Here is a 16674-nt window from a genome sequence, read left to right as displayed (position 1 = left end):
AAGAGGAATCACAATTAGTTCAACAAGCTGACCTCTTGAATATAAAAAATTCGACAACTCAACAGTTAGTTCAGCAATTTTAGCTCCTCATGATGCTGACATAACTGCATTTTATTCCTAAAATGGACATTCAATGATTCATCTTCCTGTACCATTCATTAACAAGGACTGGAACAAAAAGGAATTCTTGAAAGAAAACCAATTTAACTTGAGTTTGCATTTCTTAAAAAACAATGTGTATTTTGGGTGCTTCCCATGTCTCGTAGGTCAAGTAAATACAATGATTGGAGAATTTATTTTCATTTAGAAAACATGAATCAATGTTTGAAGCAAGAAATTAAAATAAAGTTGAAAGCAAAATTTTTTTTTTTTGATGCAGAGATTCTTACCTAAATGAGAATATCAATTATAAAGACCCTGAGAATCAGAGTGAGAAGGAAAAGAGGAAAATATGTCACTTAAACAATGGCGAAGGGAGGAATATTTTGTAGATGAGACTCACTCAAAGCAAACTCTGGAGCTCTGGATATTAAGGCCAGTACTAGTAGTGTCTCAACTTCTCCTCAAGAAACTTGTTTTGGATGATGATAGACGACATAGCAGTAATGACTGATGCACTGGCATAGATCAGGACCATTCATTCTTACCTACTTTACTTGTTTGCTCCTCCTTCAAGTAATTAGGAGCGTTTATAAGAATGCTTGTGTCCCATTTGTAGATATTCACAAAAGCTGTCAGTTATTTTCAGAGTTCAGCCTGGTGAAGCTAACTAAACCAGATTTCCCTCAAGACAAGCATTTTAAATTTCATGCTCTATGTGGCATATAGGTACTTCTTTCGGAAGCATTTTTTTCTTTCTGAAAATGAGATTTATTTGGAAATTTATACTGTGGTATATCACCAAGTATCATGAAGCATTACAATTATGAAAACAATCAATTATGAAATTACCCCTAACCTCCTCCCCAAAGCTTTTAACACAATGGCCAGCATTGCCTTTACTCCACTAACATAGAACTCCAGTATTAAATGGAAATCTTTCCAAAGTAAAATACTAACACTGCCTTAATGCTTATAAAACCCAGGCTCCATGACACTGCCAAAGGAAATGAATTCCAGAGGTGTATGATCATCAGGAAAATATTCTTCTGGTATTCCAATCAGCTGAAGATAGGAGCAACCCAGGAGAGCATAAATCTTATAATGACATGAAAGGAAGATAAATTAGTCTCTTTGAACTCGTTCCCAAGATATAGAAGGCTCCAACTTTTATCCAGTGTACTGAACAGCAGAAATTAAGAAACAATCCAGGGCATAGATGTGTTCTCTTAGCTCCTGTTTCACAAAATGAAAGGGTTAGTATTAATCTTACTGTCATTTGGAGAATGATCTATCTTCTAGTTTATACATATATTAGCCTTTGTTTCCATCACAGATTACCTGGACACAGTGACACAAGTTTGGAAGCCTTTTAAGGTCCAAATCAGTCATCTGAAAGTATAGATACTGCAATAAATTTCTTAAGATATTTTCCAGGTGACTACGTTGTTGGTAATCATCAGTGGACTGTTGCAGGATTTAATTTTTGCTGTTTGCTTTGTGCTAATCATGTCCTCTCTTAAATTGGTATAATTTGGAGAATAAGGGATATAATTATGAACTGCCTGTGAGCACTGAGGAAATCAGCTTTCACCTTGAATATGTCATCCTGACGTGGACAGAAAAGACAGATGTCTGAAAACTGTTAGTGTGTGCATTTTCAACTTCTGTTTTTAGTATTTTACATTATTATTCACGCATAATACTTTGTTAGTAATATTTTAAGTCACATTTGTTTTTTTGAAAGGTGACAAATGATAACTTTTGATGAAAATGAAGAACAGAAATCTCTTTTGTAGCAGACGAAGTTTTCAATGCATTGTTTCAAAAATCAATCAAATCTCTGTTCTAGGCCAGCACTTCTGACTAGTGAGACACATCTCATTGGCGAACCATCCAGAACTGCAAATGAGGCATAAAGCAGGATTCATGTACTGTAATGAGGTGCAAAGAAATATCAATTGATTGTGAGTCAGCTGAAGGTAAAATTGGTTGAAATATACTACTCTAAACCACACATTCTGCAAGGTGCAGCATCTACTGCATATTGAGCTTGCTGTATCAACGTGCATTACACATACTCCTCTGCTTCTTCAACCAGAGTATAACAGCTTTCTGTTCCTGTCAGGTAATACAGCTATTCCTTTAGTCAGAGAAATGAAGTCCCAGTTAGACCTTTTCTAACTCTTATTGCCTGATTCTTCCATCTTAAAAGTATTCCTTTAATACTTTAAAAAAAAATATTTATATATTTTATACCACATGTATGAACATGCACAAATGTATATATTCATACTAAAATCTTAGCATGTACAGCCATTTCAGTAAACAGACTGAGGAAAGTGAAGAACTGATTATAGGATCACTCTATGACCCAGAATTTACAGATATTATTTTGTGGGGAAAAACAGATGTATTTCTCCTGTAGGAAGCCTACCAGTCCTGCAGACATGAAACAAAATTAGCAGTATGTATGAATTTTTTTAGTACAAACTAGAATCATGGTCTTGCAGGTTGAAGAAGTAATTTCTACATTTATTAGACAAATAGGTTGGGTTTTGTTTGCCAAATGCTATTTCGGCCCCTGCAGCTTTTCAGATAAATTATGTCTTAGGTCAGGGTTAAAAAAACACGTATTCCTAGATTTTAGGGCTTCTTTTTTAATATGGGAGATCTACCATCAATAGGAATTTTGCTAGAAAACATGCAGATCCATAAAATGCCTGGATTATATGTTGGGACAATGCATGGGTAGGAAAAAGGGAGAGAATGTGCACACCTGGATTTTTTTCTGACGTGGTGTCAGAACACAGTCAAGGCAGGAATTGGAAAGTGTTCTCAGATCCAGCAACAGAAATGCAACCACAGAGTTATATTCATACCTCCTAAATAAGGTACTTAGACAAGCGTAAGAACACTTAATTAAACCTATTTTTGGGCACTCATGCAATTTTTGGTCACATGAATTTTTTTTTACATGCTCCTCTTTCTCTCTATTGATTACCCAGGAAGAAGAAGATGGCTAGGCTTCTAAACTATGCACGTTAGTCATCTATATTTAAGTGGAATGAATCTGTGTGTCTGTGTTAATAACTTCAGACAATGATCCAGACAATCTAAATTCAACCTCTGAATTTGCCTAAAATCAATAACATCTTCATTTTTAAGCATAGAATTGGCTAAGCAAGGAATACTTAGAAATGCCCAGATCTGGCAAGTGAGGCAGGAACTAGGCACTGGAGCTTTGTTGCAGACCAGAGGTAGGCAACAATGTACTTAAAATTTAGTGTTCAGAGTTGTTTTTGTGAACATGTTACATAGCATATAATATCATTATCAAAATAGCAAAATCCAAAGTGCCTTATTCCACTTGTGCTGGAAAAAACCCTCAAACTCAACACTATACCATTTCATGTTTTTAAGTTGCAAGATGCAACCTGTGCTTTTTCTCTATTTTGTGGTGTGCCCTAGCAATAGAAGCTCTTTGTTTCACCATGCAAGTTGTATATGTAGTGTAATATTCAGAAGGGTGAGAAGGACAGAGATAAGAGAAATAATTAAAATTAAACATTTCATGTAATTACTTTCAACTATTCTATGCCTTGTCACATTTAAATAAAATTTCCATATTGCCTTTCAACTAATGTATTAACGAGAATTCCATGGAGAGGTTTGAGAAGCCATAATCTATATTGAGCTAAGAAAATTAACCAATAAGTCAAAATTATTCATGTTTGTGCTGGTTTTGGCTGGGGTAGAGTTAATTTTCTTCACGGTAGCTAGTATGGGGCTATGTTTTGGATTTGTGCTGGAAACAGTGTTGATAACACAGGGATGTTTTTGTTATTGCTGAGCAGTGCTTACACAGAGTCAAGGCCTCTTCTGCTTCTCACCCCACCCCACCAGCAAGTAGGCTGGGGGTGCACAAGAAGTTGGGAGGGGACACAGCTGGGACAGCTGACCCCAACTGACCAAAGGGAGATTCCATGTGACGTCATGCTCAACATATAAAGCTGGGGGAAGAAGAAGGAGGGGGGGAAGTTCAGAGTGATGGCGTTTGTCTTCCCAAGTAACCATTACGCGTGATGGAGCCCTGCTTTCCTGGGGGTGGCTGAACACCTGCCTGCTCATGGGAAGCAGTGAATGAATTCCTTGCTTTGCTTTGCTTGCTTGCGCAGCTTCTTCTTTACCTATTAAACTGTCTTTATCTCAACCCATGAGTTTTCTCACTTTTACTGTTCCGATTCTCTCCCCATCCCACCCCGGGGGGGAGTGAGTGAGCGGCTGTGTGGTCTTTAGCTGCCTGCAGGTTTAAACCACGGCAATGTTAAAGATAGCTTAAAAATAATTATACTGGGATGTATACCTGGTTCTGAGGCATTCCTACTGATTCATTTCAAGAAGTAGTACTGTCATGGTATAGTCTATCATCATTAATAACAAAAGGATTTTAAATGATAATTTTCATATTTCCCTTGTCCAATTTATTTGTTTTTTTTTTTCCTCTATCTTACTCATCCTGGAATGTGCAACTTGTATGGTCAGTGCCAGTTTTTGTATGTGTCCATAGTAGGCCTAACAGCAGGATTTCCCAAGTGAACATATGGCACATTTCCTAGTATGTGCATAAAAAGCAAAATCAGACCTATCATTGTGTTATCTGAGTTTCAAAAATGTAGGTTTTTTTAACACTGAAACTATTTATAATAAACAAGTCATCTAGCATTTAATTTTCACAAGTCTTCATTTTTTCCTTGCATAGATTTAGAATTTAGTTGAGCAATAACTGGTCAAAATAACATAAAATCTCAGCTTCCAAATATTTTATTTGTAAAATGTATTCTTTCCAAATTAGTAAGCATGCAGGTAAAATCTCATGTTTACCTTGCTTGCTACCTTTTAGAAAGTTTTAAAGCCATATTGATCAGTGGATCATGATTATTTCTGTCATTTACTTAGACCACGATGAGATGCAGGGAAATAAATTGTTTGGTCTCATCACAGAACTTCGGCACACCTAATTAGGGACAGTTGTCACTTCCCTGCTTAGGAAGTCCAAAGCTGATCTGGAATCTCCCATCAAGACTTGGCCTTTTGGGCTGATATAGTCTATATTTCTTGACTTTCTTGGGAATCTATACATGTCAAGGTTAGTTTTGTCTTTCATTAAAAAATATACATTTGCTTTCCTTTTTTTCCCCCTGTGTCGATGACATTAGTTCTGAGAATTTTCAGAGATGAGAATATCCAGATTCCTGTAAAGGTGCAAAATGTAAACTGACAGCTTATCTTTGTATTTTATTCTGAATGTAAGTAGATTAATCAAAGCATCCTCTTAACCATTCAGAGTGATGTGGTACTTGCTGGGTGAGTTCGTGATTGAGGAACAGTGCACAGACTGCTTCCACTGGCATGAGAGCAGTCCCAATATTTGGAAATGCGCTAGAGGCATAGTGCTGAACTGCGCTTTTGGGCCTTGATCCAAAGACTACTGGCATGCAGTGTTATCCCTGATTTCACTGGAATTAGGCTACTAAATTGTTGCTGCTGTACGGAATGGTAGCTCAACAGACTTTGGAACAACAAAGTGCTAGTACCCTAAACGCAGCAAGTAAGAGAATGGATTTGGGTTCACACATCTTATCTGGAGCACTGACATTATTCTCATTTGTAGCCTGAACCAGATCACTTAAGCTTCATTTCCTAGAGTATTTAATAGATAATGTACTTACAAGGTTTGTGATTATTAACTATTTTTGTAAAGCTTGTTCTAAGGATAAATTATTATTATTTCATTATTTTGTATTACTGCTGGTGGAACAGGAGATAAACTTTGGTGAGTCCTTTGTGCATGGGATACCATTAGCAGTCCAATGGAAACTGAGGAACGATGGAGTTAAATACAACAGAGAGAGGTCGTTCCATGAGCACCAGAATCAATGCAGCCTATAATAGTGTCTCATGTTTTTCTGTCCTATTTCCTCTGTGATGTGGTGGAGGATCACAATAACTTAAGCACCTTTTCCTATCACTCATGATAATTTCGTCAAACTTAAGATGGCAATGATGTGGCTATTTATTGACCGTATTCTGACTGTCTACTGCCAAAGTCAATGGGTAATGGCTCAGTTTTACCCACCCTTCCTTTATGCACACTGACTTGGGTCTTGCTCCTCCTATGATGATGCTGATTTTCACACATCTTGTTGGAATATAACTATTTTAATATCTGTGCCCCTATGAAATTAACTGGTCTCCTCAAGCATATTAATTATGGTGATAGATGGTAATATGGATAGAAAAATGGATAAACAGACTGTCCAGATTTCTAAGTCTCATATCCTTGGTTTAAAATCTGTAACTTAGGCTAAAAGGAGAGTACAGATTATTATTAAAAGGATAAATGAGAGGAAGATGAAGAACTATTTTTCAAAAGAAGGAAATTTGAAGGAACTATATGAATATGGATAGAATGCCTCAAAAATGAAAGTAAGGAAACGGAAATGTGGAAGATACTGAAATAAAAATGCAGGCAGGAAAAAAACACAATATTTGATGGTTGAATACTAGGAAGAATTAACTTTCTTTTACATTACTGTACTTAGTAATAGTGTTAGTGGATATTTTCTGTAACAAGGTTTAGTGTCTTAGCTGGAATTTCAGTATCTTTCATCGTAGATCTGTGACCTGACTACCAGGGAATAAAATCAGTATCACTTTTCCATTCTCAATGAATGTTTAACTCAGTGAATTAAATAGTTCTTTCAATATTTAATTATTTTACGGGAAAGAGAACAGCCTCAATAGCAAAGACAAATTCCCTTTGGAATAACCCAGAGGGTGTTGATGAGGACTTTGTGGGCATATTTGAGGAAGCAAGAAGGGAAACTTGGGACTCAGTTTTCCATGTTCCCAGACACTGTGCTAACCGCCAGACTTCCTGTAATACAAAGAAGGGTGCATTTTGAATGATTGCTCAAGCACCAGCTCAAGGAAAGGATTCATTGTTACAATTGTTGAGCAGAGACTGATGCTTCCCTGCAGCCTGGATTTAGGTACTTCCATCCTTTTGGGGCTGGGGCTTTATCTGCATACTTCTCTTTATTATTTCTTATCCTAGATATTCAGGATACTGGCTTCTATGACTTCTGTTCCTATGTGAATAACTTTACAGTTGTAGAGTTTGCCTTAGTTCTTGCTAAACTTCTTTTCTGAAGCTAACCTTTGAATATTGATGTGATGAAATACAAATGAATGTGTGCTTTACCCCAAAAGAAAGTCTGGTTGCATTTCACTTGCAGTAGTGAAGTGAAATGTTCATCCTTGAATTTAATTAGTTAGTCCCTTAAAATCATATCCCACCTTGGAGCATCAGTTTGCTAATCTGACCAAAAATGAGTAGTCTTATAAACTGTAATAATATAACAGCAGACAATGTGCAAGGCCACTGTTGTTAACTTACCTGTCTGAAAAACATTTGTTCAAATGTTTTTTCTTTTCATAATGAGAACACTTAAATACTTAAATATTTAGCCAAATGCTTTGGAAAGCGCATATTGGAGATCAATGGTAGCTGCACTACAGGTATTTATGTGCTATTAATTACTCAATTTTATTTAGTATCTAGATGAAAAAAAGAGAGGTTTGACTTTCTGTACATTTAAAAAATCCCACTCTTACCCCAAAACTCTAAGCAACTCATCTCTACCATTTCCTTCTGTGATTCCATCAAACTATACTTATGTAATATCCAGTAAATTAGAATGGAATTGAATCCAAAATTGTACTTGATAGTATCTTTTATCACAGAACAATCTTTGCATTATGAGCTGTAACATATAGCTTTAATGAGGTTGCACGACTTTACCTTGTTTAAACTACAACTCTGTGAAATGTACTTTCTGTGTGGCTATAACAAAGAAGTGGTGCCTAGAAGCAATGTTTGAGATAACATATTTGTACATATTGTCAACTTCCTTTGTATAAAAGGTTTACCTTAAGAGCTTTCTGAATTCTAGAATCAAATTCAAAGAAGTTTAATCTTATATTTGAAAGAAAAATATTTTATATCAGTTGAAAAACGTCCATACATACTTGGAAGCTGTCTGGAGTAACTTTTCTTCCAAACTGCTCGTAGTTGGAGGGTGTTTATTATGATTCAGCTTGGCTAGAGAAATAAGTATGTGTATGGATCTCAGGACAGCCTGGCTTAATGGCTCTAGTGACGCTTTCCAGACTTGTCTTTTCATTTTGAAATAGGCTGTCAGCCATGTCAGGTAGTTGCTTAGACTATCTGGTACTCATTTGTCCCATTCTGTGCAATGTTTAAAACACTTTATGTTAGTGTCTATGAAATCCTTTGTAAAACTGCTATAGAAATGAAATTTATTTTTATTAAACTATAATTAGCAAGAGTGTGTACATATATATACAAGTATAAATACACAAAATACTATAATAAAAATCACTATAAAAATTATCTGGCCCTCAAAAGTTAGGAAATGCCAGAGTCACAAGTGCTCGAGTAGTGCTTGGCTTACTTGGTGCATGTTGAAGTACACAGTTAGGGGTGTTTTGAAAACAGAAGCTTGTGCATATAGGACCTCTTTTTCTTTTAATATGTATATTGGTGTCGAGTGAGTGACGTGAAGAAGAGAAAAGATCTCAAGTCTAAGGAAGTTAAATATCAAATAGGGAAAAAAAATAATTCCTGTCTTTTCCAGAATGCTTACTTGAGGCTTTTAATCTGGGAATGCTGAGGATATAATTGTGTATTTGCACAAAAACCTTGTCATTACAGTTGAATTTTCTGCTAATAACAACTATGGAGTATTTGCCTTTAAAAGTATCCCTTTACTTTTATCTTTTCTGCATTAAAGGTTTTACTTGCAGAAATATCTGCAAAGTACTGTTCATTCCTTACCCCAGAATTGAATGAAAAAATGAGAAGTTTTAAGTATGTATCCCATTTTGTCACTAGTTTTAGAACAATTTTACAAAAAAAAAAAGAATGTATGTCATAATTTCCAGTTTAAATATCTGAAAATGAAGACATAGAAAGGTGAATGTCAAATGTCCAGATCTTGATTGCAACTACAGGAGCAGTTTGGCTTTGATGACCATTCATAAGGCAGACAACAGAATGATTATATTTGAAATATATGATAAAATATTGATATAGATTTGAAATATATGATAAAATATTGGTCTTGTACCTACTCCATGGCCTACATTGTCTCTGAACTGTTAAGTGGTGCACATGAGAAAAATAATTTTTTTAGTAACTTGAATCATTTGTAACAAGATGATTCTATTTCTTTCAGCAGATGAAAAAAAATCTTGTCTTTTTGATGGACCGAATGTAAAGGCAAGCTTTCTTATATTACAAACATGAATTCCCTGTAATGTAGGCAAGGTGGTTACCAAGTACTAGGTTTTCATTTTATTATAGCAAGATAGCCATAAATACTCATTAGCTCCTACTCAAGGGTCTCAACAGTTACCAGCTTTGCCATAGATACAGCCTAGTACTTTTTACCACAAATTGTTATACATTTCTCAAATACAAATGTTTCCATAATGCACAGTATATTATAGGCATAAATACAGATATTAAAAACTATTTTGTGTAGTACTTTGTAGGCTTTCACATGAGTTTTGGGAACAGTTTTATTAGCAGGTATTTTCTCGACTCTTTTTTTTTTAAATATTTAACATGGGTGTTAGTAGGAAGTCTCCTATATCTCTTTTAGAGGGGCCTGGAGATGAATTTGTTCCTATTTCTTTTTTTCTTTGAAAATCTGAGTTGTAGCTGCCATCCTTCTGGCCAAAGAAGCCTGGATGGGTACTCCCTTCTGAGCACATCAATACAACACTTTAATTAGCTGGAAGGTTGCTTATTCCCATATCTTCTGGGATTAAAATCGCTTTCAGTGGAAGAGCTTTAATAATGGCCCTCATTTTATGTTCGTTTATTTGGAGATTTAGTAATTAGTGCTAAGATGTTAAAAGCTGTGGATAGAAAATGAGATATTCTAAGGAAAATCTTTTTAATTGTTATTTTTCAATTTGCCAATGGCCGACTATATTCTGTAATGTTATGTAATGTCATCCTCTGGCACAAGCATTGAAAGAAAAGAGGAAAAATATGTTTTGTAGTCAGGGATACTTATTTTCTCTACATTTAATGCTATTCACCATGCATATTATGCTGCAGAATCTCACTGTGTTCCATTAGATGAGTGATTCTGCTTCTTGCTCTTTGACTTCCTATGGAGATGTAGGTTCCTTAAGACAGTGGGTTTTCCTGGAAGCAGGCAGGTATGGAGGACCCAAAGAAGTGACTGATTTTGCTTTGTTCCATTATGGCTGATTCTGTGCAATAAACTTTTAAAAGAAGCTGAAGACTTCTTATTTTGAAATTAGTACATATATAATGCAGTCATTGCTTTTAATGATTTTTCAAGTTTGCATGATACATCATTGCCTTGATGCTGTATGTACAGGACCTAACAGAACAGTTATGTATAGAATGTGTACTGTTTGTTTCAGCCATGAATTGATGTTACATTTAAACATTTGCAATGAAAAACCTGTTATCTCATGTAAGGTATGGTATAGCTTTTCAGATATGAGACAAAAGGTCTATTGTTACAGTATCAGTGCTACATGTTGTTTATTATATGAAGAATGTTTTTAGAGTGGTCTTTCTGTTCTGTAGAGCTGCCTTTACATTAAAAAAAAAAAAAAGCCCTACATACACAGTCCTCGATGTTAGTCATTTTTACAGGGGAGGGAAGGAGGAGGGGAAGATGCAGAAATCCTCCTCCTCCTCTTAGACAGTAGTAACAGTGTGAGGATGCCTTGTCCTCATTTTTTTTACTTCTGAGATTTTGTTGCTGGCAGCCAGATGTGCTGAAACTCCTGACGACAGCGTCTATTCACTGTGTGTTTTTAATAGGCTTAGAGAAATATGAGTAGAGTACATGAAAGCAGCTCAGCTTCACACTTCAGCTGGGAATGCCCAAAAAGCTTACTGCTGTTTAGAATTCTTGCTACAGTCAGGAGAAAGCCGCACGGGTACTAAATCTTCTACGACTGAATTAGAAGAATAATGACTGTACAATTAACTATCAGCCCCTGCTCATTTAGGCACAGTTTTTACAGAGACCAGGAGAAATATGGAACTTGATTGGCATGTTTGCATTTGACGGTGTGTGCAAAACAGATGACTTTTAAGACAGGTGGTGAGGAAAAATAGAAGGGAAGGAAAGAGAGAAAATGCAATTTGAGACACTGCGCCAGGTCTGCAATTCTGTTTTATCTCATTTTCATGGGGTTTTCTCATCCCCTCCAAATATTTTACAAAATGATCTTTTTGGACAAACGCTGAACAACACTAGGTGAGTAGAAAAACATTTTTGCCTTACCATTTCTGTGCTTATGCTGATATTAATCTATTTGCATGTTTTTCAGTGGTGTACTTTTATAATCGCACTCTTAGGTATTAATATTTCTATGGTAGCAGTGAGTCTCTTCTGTTGGTGTTTTTATGTTTTATGTAAGGATTTAAATGAGAACTCAATCTGCAGAAGTAAAGCCAGCAAAGGCAGAATAAAATATTTAAGATGGTTATGTATCTTTCAAATACATTAGCTACCATTAGAAGCTAGCATTATTAGCTGTAATCCTTAAAGCATATTAAATATTCATAAACAAATTTGACTGAGAAAATGATCTCTGTGTGGATGTGGCACTGAAAGGATTAAATGCTCAGAAATGTGTCTGTTTAACCATACATAATTTGTTGGAAGATGTAAATTAGTAGTCCTGCATACCATTTGCAAAATAGGCAGAAAGCAGTTTCTTATTTTTAGAAGACTTAGATTCTGTGTGCAATGCTTTTCAATAATCTTTTTAACTGACCAAATTATAGCTCATCAGTGGATGCTTTGCAGCAGGTCAGTCAGCTCTGTAGGCTATCCTTTTATGAATAGCTATTGTTTTGTGGGAATTAGAAACGATAGGGAGAAGTTGTTTATTGGTGTGAAATGGTTATTAAACTGGTTTCTTAGGATTTCTTTGGGGGGGTAAACTGAATTAATAATGACTCATTTTTGTGGCATTATTCAGTAAGCGTGCTATAGTACTGATGTTTAGAACTTTTTCATACAGCTATTAAATGTGAAAGTAAAAATGATTAAGAATTTTATCTAAAAAAGCATGCATGCAGATCAGGGGGAAAACGAATCCTGTAGTTTTTTATAAAGATAGTGCACTGATGGAAACATTCTGGAAAAAGGGTGGAAGTAATATTGCAGAGACTATATCCAGCATTTTAATCTTCTTCTCTGTATCAGTGGGAGAAATCCCTTTTAAATGGGATATTATTTCTTAAATACAGTGATATTTGCACTTAAGACTTCAGAAAACTCATATAATTTTATTTCCCAGAATATTGTTGTAAGGATTCTCTCCCTTACTGCTGGTGTTTCCTTTACAAATATTTTAATATTTATTTAATGTTACTGTTTTCAAGTTTTGATATCTTGGTTATGAATTTCTAATTAGGCATGTAAAATTATGGAGGTAGCTTTAGTAATCATAATCACTTTGGTGAATTAAGATTTTCTTTAGATATATATGCAATCTGTGGACAATGAGATTTTTCTTACATCTTTGGTGTGCTGTGAAATCTTTGAAGCTCTACAAAATGGAGCAATAATTTATGTATTATGTGATTGTAAAACAGTGCATATTTCCAAGTGCATAGTTTCAGGCCTGCAGCAACCAACAAAGCCCTTAGCAACGGTTCTAATCAGCTACAAACCAAGTCCTGCTTCTCTGGATCTGTTTTTGCAGATCAAAGTGCATGCTTTTTGCAAATCAGGGTGCATGCTTTTTGTTAATTTTTCCATGGATGCATGTGCATGGTGCTTTTAGGGGTGTATTTTGCTTCTAAGTCTCTGGCAAAAGCTGCGTACGGTACCGGTTTCAAATCAAAAGACATCAGAGGATTATTTTATTGCACTTGCTGTGCCTGAGATTTAGAATTATATTTGTTCTAGAAGACTGGCAAACAAGAAAGGACTGTTAGCAAACCCAGCCTCTTACCTAGTATGGGCTGTCTTATTTACGAAGAGAATATTTCTGTATTTATAAGGAGCAATGTTGTGTTTTTCTAGGTACCAATGCTTTTGGCCTCAAGAAAACATTGTGCGATTTTTCAACAATATGCAGCAGTAATCATGAGAGACTAAGTCATGCTTTCTGTGCCTTCTGAAGTTAAAGTTAGCTGAAAGTTGTTTAAGGTTATTGAATAAAAAGATTCTATCTTCTGAATAAGTATCAGTATTTTAAATTTGATCTTGATAAAAGAGCTTTGAAGAAGTAATCTATTGAATAGACAGTAGAAAAATCTTGCTGACATTTGTTTTGGAGGCTAGTCCTTTTTGTTGTCTCACTGATTAAAAAAATTCTATTTTCTTTTTTCTAATTAAATCAACGTAGTGTGTATTTTAGGTAGATTTTTCACTTAAAGCTTTGCACAATTAATGTAATACACTTGCTAAAAACTAATTGTTTATGCATTAAGAGTTAATGTTTCAGAACTGTGGTAAGAAAAGCAAAAATACCTCTAGCAAGTAAAACACTCTGCTTTGATGAGGTATAATGTGGTCTGTCTCTTTGGACTTTTAAGTTAAATATTTTGTCAGACTAAAAAGAGATGATCTTTTTTCTTTTTAAGTTTTTTCTTTCTGCTTTTACATCTAAAAAGTAAAAGTCAGAGTCCAGAAAGATAACAGCTGACATTAAGCACAGAATGATTAACTGCTGGTTACACAAAGTAATAATGTGAAGAAAACAGGTTAATGCATACTAACAGTATGGTAGATAATGGACTATAAACCAGAAAGTCATAGGGAACTAGGTAGTATGCATATAACTGTAACTGAAAATACATTCCTATTAATTTTCACATGATCTGTTCTTGGAGTTCTTCAGTTCTGAAAGTTTAGATATGCTGTGATTTTGTTGCAGGAAGGTCAGTTATATTGGTCTTTGTTTTGTGATAGTATACGAGACATTGGCAGGAATATATATTAAACTGGTTTTTATAATTTCACATAGAAACCTGACATGAGTTGGGTTTTTATTTGCACATTTTTTGCATTTCAGTAGCTGATGTGAGAGGACCCACATGATATCAAACTCCTCGTGATTTAGATTGATTTTGCCATTTAAATTGGTTTATTTATCCTCTGCTAACAGCTTCTGTTGGAGGAATATTGCAGTTTAGTTCCCTTTTGCCAGCTAAACGGCAACACTTTCCTGTAAGATGCTATTGTGAGTGTAAAAGACATAGCTGGTTTACTGGGCCTTCCTCCTGGTCCTGCACGTCTCTATCTGACATTACCAATTCCAGCCAGTTGAAGCAGTAAGAGCTATGACTTTACTTCAAAATTGTGTTTCACCTACGTTGAGGGCTGTAATGCTATTTCCTGTGTAATAGGTTACTTTCTATTGAAAAATGATTAGAATTACCTCATGTCAGGAAGTCACAAGAGTGGTTTTGCATTCTTAGCATTTGGCAAATAGCTGATTTGTGGAATAAAGTCTTCATGTGTCTGGGAAAAGAAAGTATAGGAAAAGGAATCAGGAGACCTTTTCCGAAAACTTGCTAAGTGCTTACATTGCATCTGAATTCTAAAGCGGCATCTAAAGGAGCTTCAGTTTTTTGAAGTCTAAAAATTTTCTGATGACTTTCAGTGACATGCTTTTCATTCAAATGACTAAAGACAATGAAATAAAGTTTTTAAATGTCTTTAAAAACCTTTAGTTATCAGATAAGCTGGATTTTCCGATTGCCATTCTTCACTTAGAGTTTAGTGTACAAATACTGTGCTGTCAGATGCTCTATTTGTAGCAGCATGCTTTGCGAAGTCACAGTTGCTTTGGGCAATATTCAGATTAACACATCACTGCATAATGGCAAGTATCCTTTGTGACTAAAACTGATACAAACTGTACAGAACAGTATCAGTCCAATTTTACCATTGCAGTATATATTAACATCTTTTCTCTGAGAATGGAAAGCAGCAGATTTACCTAAATGTGGTTTCTCCCACAACACATTATTTCCTTGTTACAGCTATGTGAAAGTGAATTTGTTGTCTAGGTTGGCCACACAGGGGCATAAGATAACTAATATATTCGGCCCCAAAATCGTACAAAGGTTGTTCACAAATGCTAGGTACAGCAAAGGTTTAGGAATGGTCTGTGTTTTGAAATTAGCCACACTTAGTTTAAAAAAGTAAACTGTATTTTCTTTCATTAAATTAAATCCCAATATTTTTAACGATTCTTAAGAGTTTGCACTTTTTCAGTCCCTGGGTAAACATATTTTACATAAATACATTAATTTTCAAAAGGTTACTAAAATACGTAGTGTATTAGCCTGTTCATGAAACCAGATATTTATACAGAAAATATAATTTTAGCAGAAAAATATTGTTTATTTTCATTATTTAATTTTTTGGTTTGTTTCCTAATTATACCTATGAGCTATTTACTAATGCTCCGTTTTATAATGAAGTCATCACATGATGTCAAGAATTACTGGCATTGACAATTGTTATTTGTCATGGTGCAATTAATGATTACTTTGACATTGAAGGAAAAAGATAATTTTATATTCCTTGTTGGGAAACAATTTTTTAAAGATATTTCTGTAGAATAGATTTGAGGGTTTTTTTCTGACTCTGATTTTCACATCTGCTCCCTTTTTACCTCCATACTAGATTCATATAATCCTGTTTTAAATAATTTCCTGAAATTTGCAGCTGATGTGCTTTCTCAATTGAAAAACCATGCAATGTTGAAAAAAAATCCAGAACTTTTATTTATATTCCTTCTATATATTTTTTCCTTAATGAGTTAAAGGCATGGCAAAGCTATTTCCCCCTCAGTTCTTAACTGTTTGTGTCTTGCAACAGACACAATCAGAATTCCAAAACTAAGCTAACACCAGCCCCAGATGTCTGTATTACTTCAGAGAGGTTATCCATGTCAAATGATCTTTTTTTCTTCCTAAAATTAGAACCATGAGCCATATTCAGATGAATCCCTATGCGCATATATGTATACACTTCTGTAAGCACAAGGGGAAGACTGGCTGGGACAGCAAGTTGCATATAAAAGGCAGAGAGAGACTCTTACAGCTATACTTCCTAGTATTCCATGAGAGACAACTCTTGAAACAAGGAGAGGAAAGAAACCTTTTTACTTCCTCTTCTTTCTGTAAGTAATTTGAAAAAAATCCATTTTTTTTTGACTACAGAAATAACCCCAAACTGACACAAAAGCACTGGCAGACAGCAGGCATGAGGGAGCTCAATGATGAATTTAGAGACCATGTTTGGTCTTTTTTGCACCTTTGGCATGCGTCCCTCTCACAGAGCACTCTATGTCCTCTTTGAGCTCTGAGTACATATATCTAACACCATCCATCCTCTGCCCCTTGATTTGCTACTTTGGGAGAAAGTGAGACAAGTAGCATGAGTTTTTTAATCTCCT

The 16674-nt window shown here is 35.2% G+C and overlaps 1 protein-coding gene across 50 annotated transcripts in view; it reads left to right on the top strand.

The window, feature by feature from the left end:
- RIMS2 (regulating synaptic membrane exocytosis 2) overlaps window positions 1-16674 on the top strand; it is a 503677-nt gene that overhangs the window by 149924 nt on the left and 337079 nt on the right. For 5 of the 50 annotated variants that reach the window (XM_087748009.1, XM_087747998.1, XM_087748031.1 and 2 more), the window contains exon 1: window positions 10958-11501. The exons of the other annotated variants lie outside the window; for them this stretch is intronic. In XM_087748009.1, the coding sequence (XP_087604135.1) occupies window positions 11380-11501 (122 nt within the window). In that variant the 5' untranslated portion in view covers window positions 10958-11379. Of the gene's footprint in view, window positions 1-10957; window positions 11502-16674 lie in introns of those variants that run through there. 50 annotated transcript variants of the gene reach the window in all.

This window comes from Nipponia nippon, unplaced genomic scaffold (assembly GCF_047370975.1).
Source record: "Nipponia nippon isolate SJK-2023a ecotype South Korea unplaced genomic scaffold, ASM4737097v1 scaffold_1, whole genome shotgun sequence".
NCBI lineage: Eukaryota > Metazoa > Chordata > Aves > Pelecaniformes > Threskiornithidae > Nipponia > Nipponia nippon.
The sequence above is the reverse complement of the archived record's forward strand: the minus strand, read 5'-3'. Positions and strand labels throughout refer to the sequence as shown.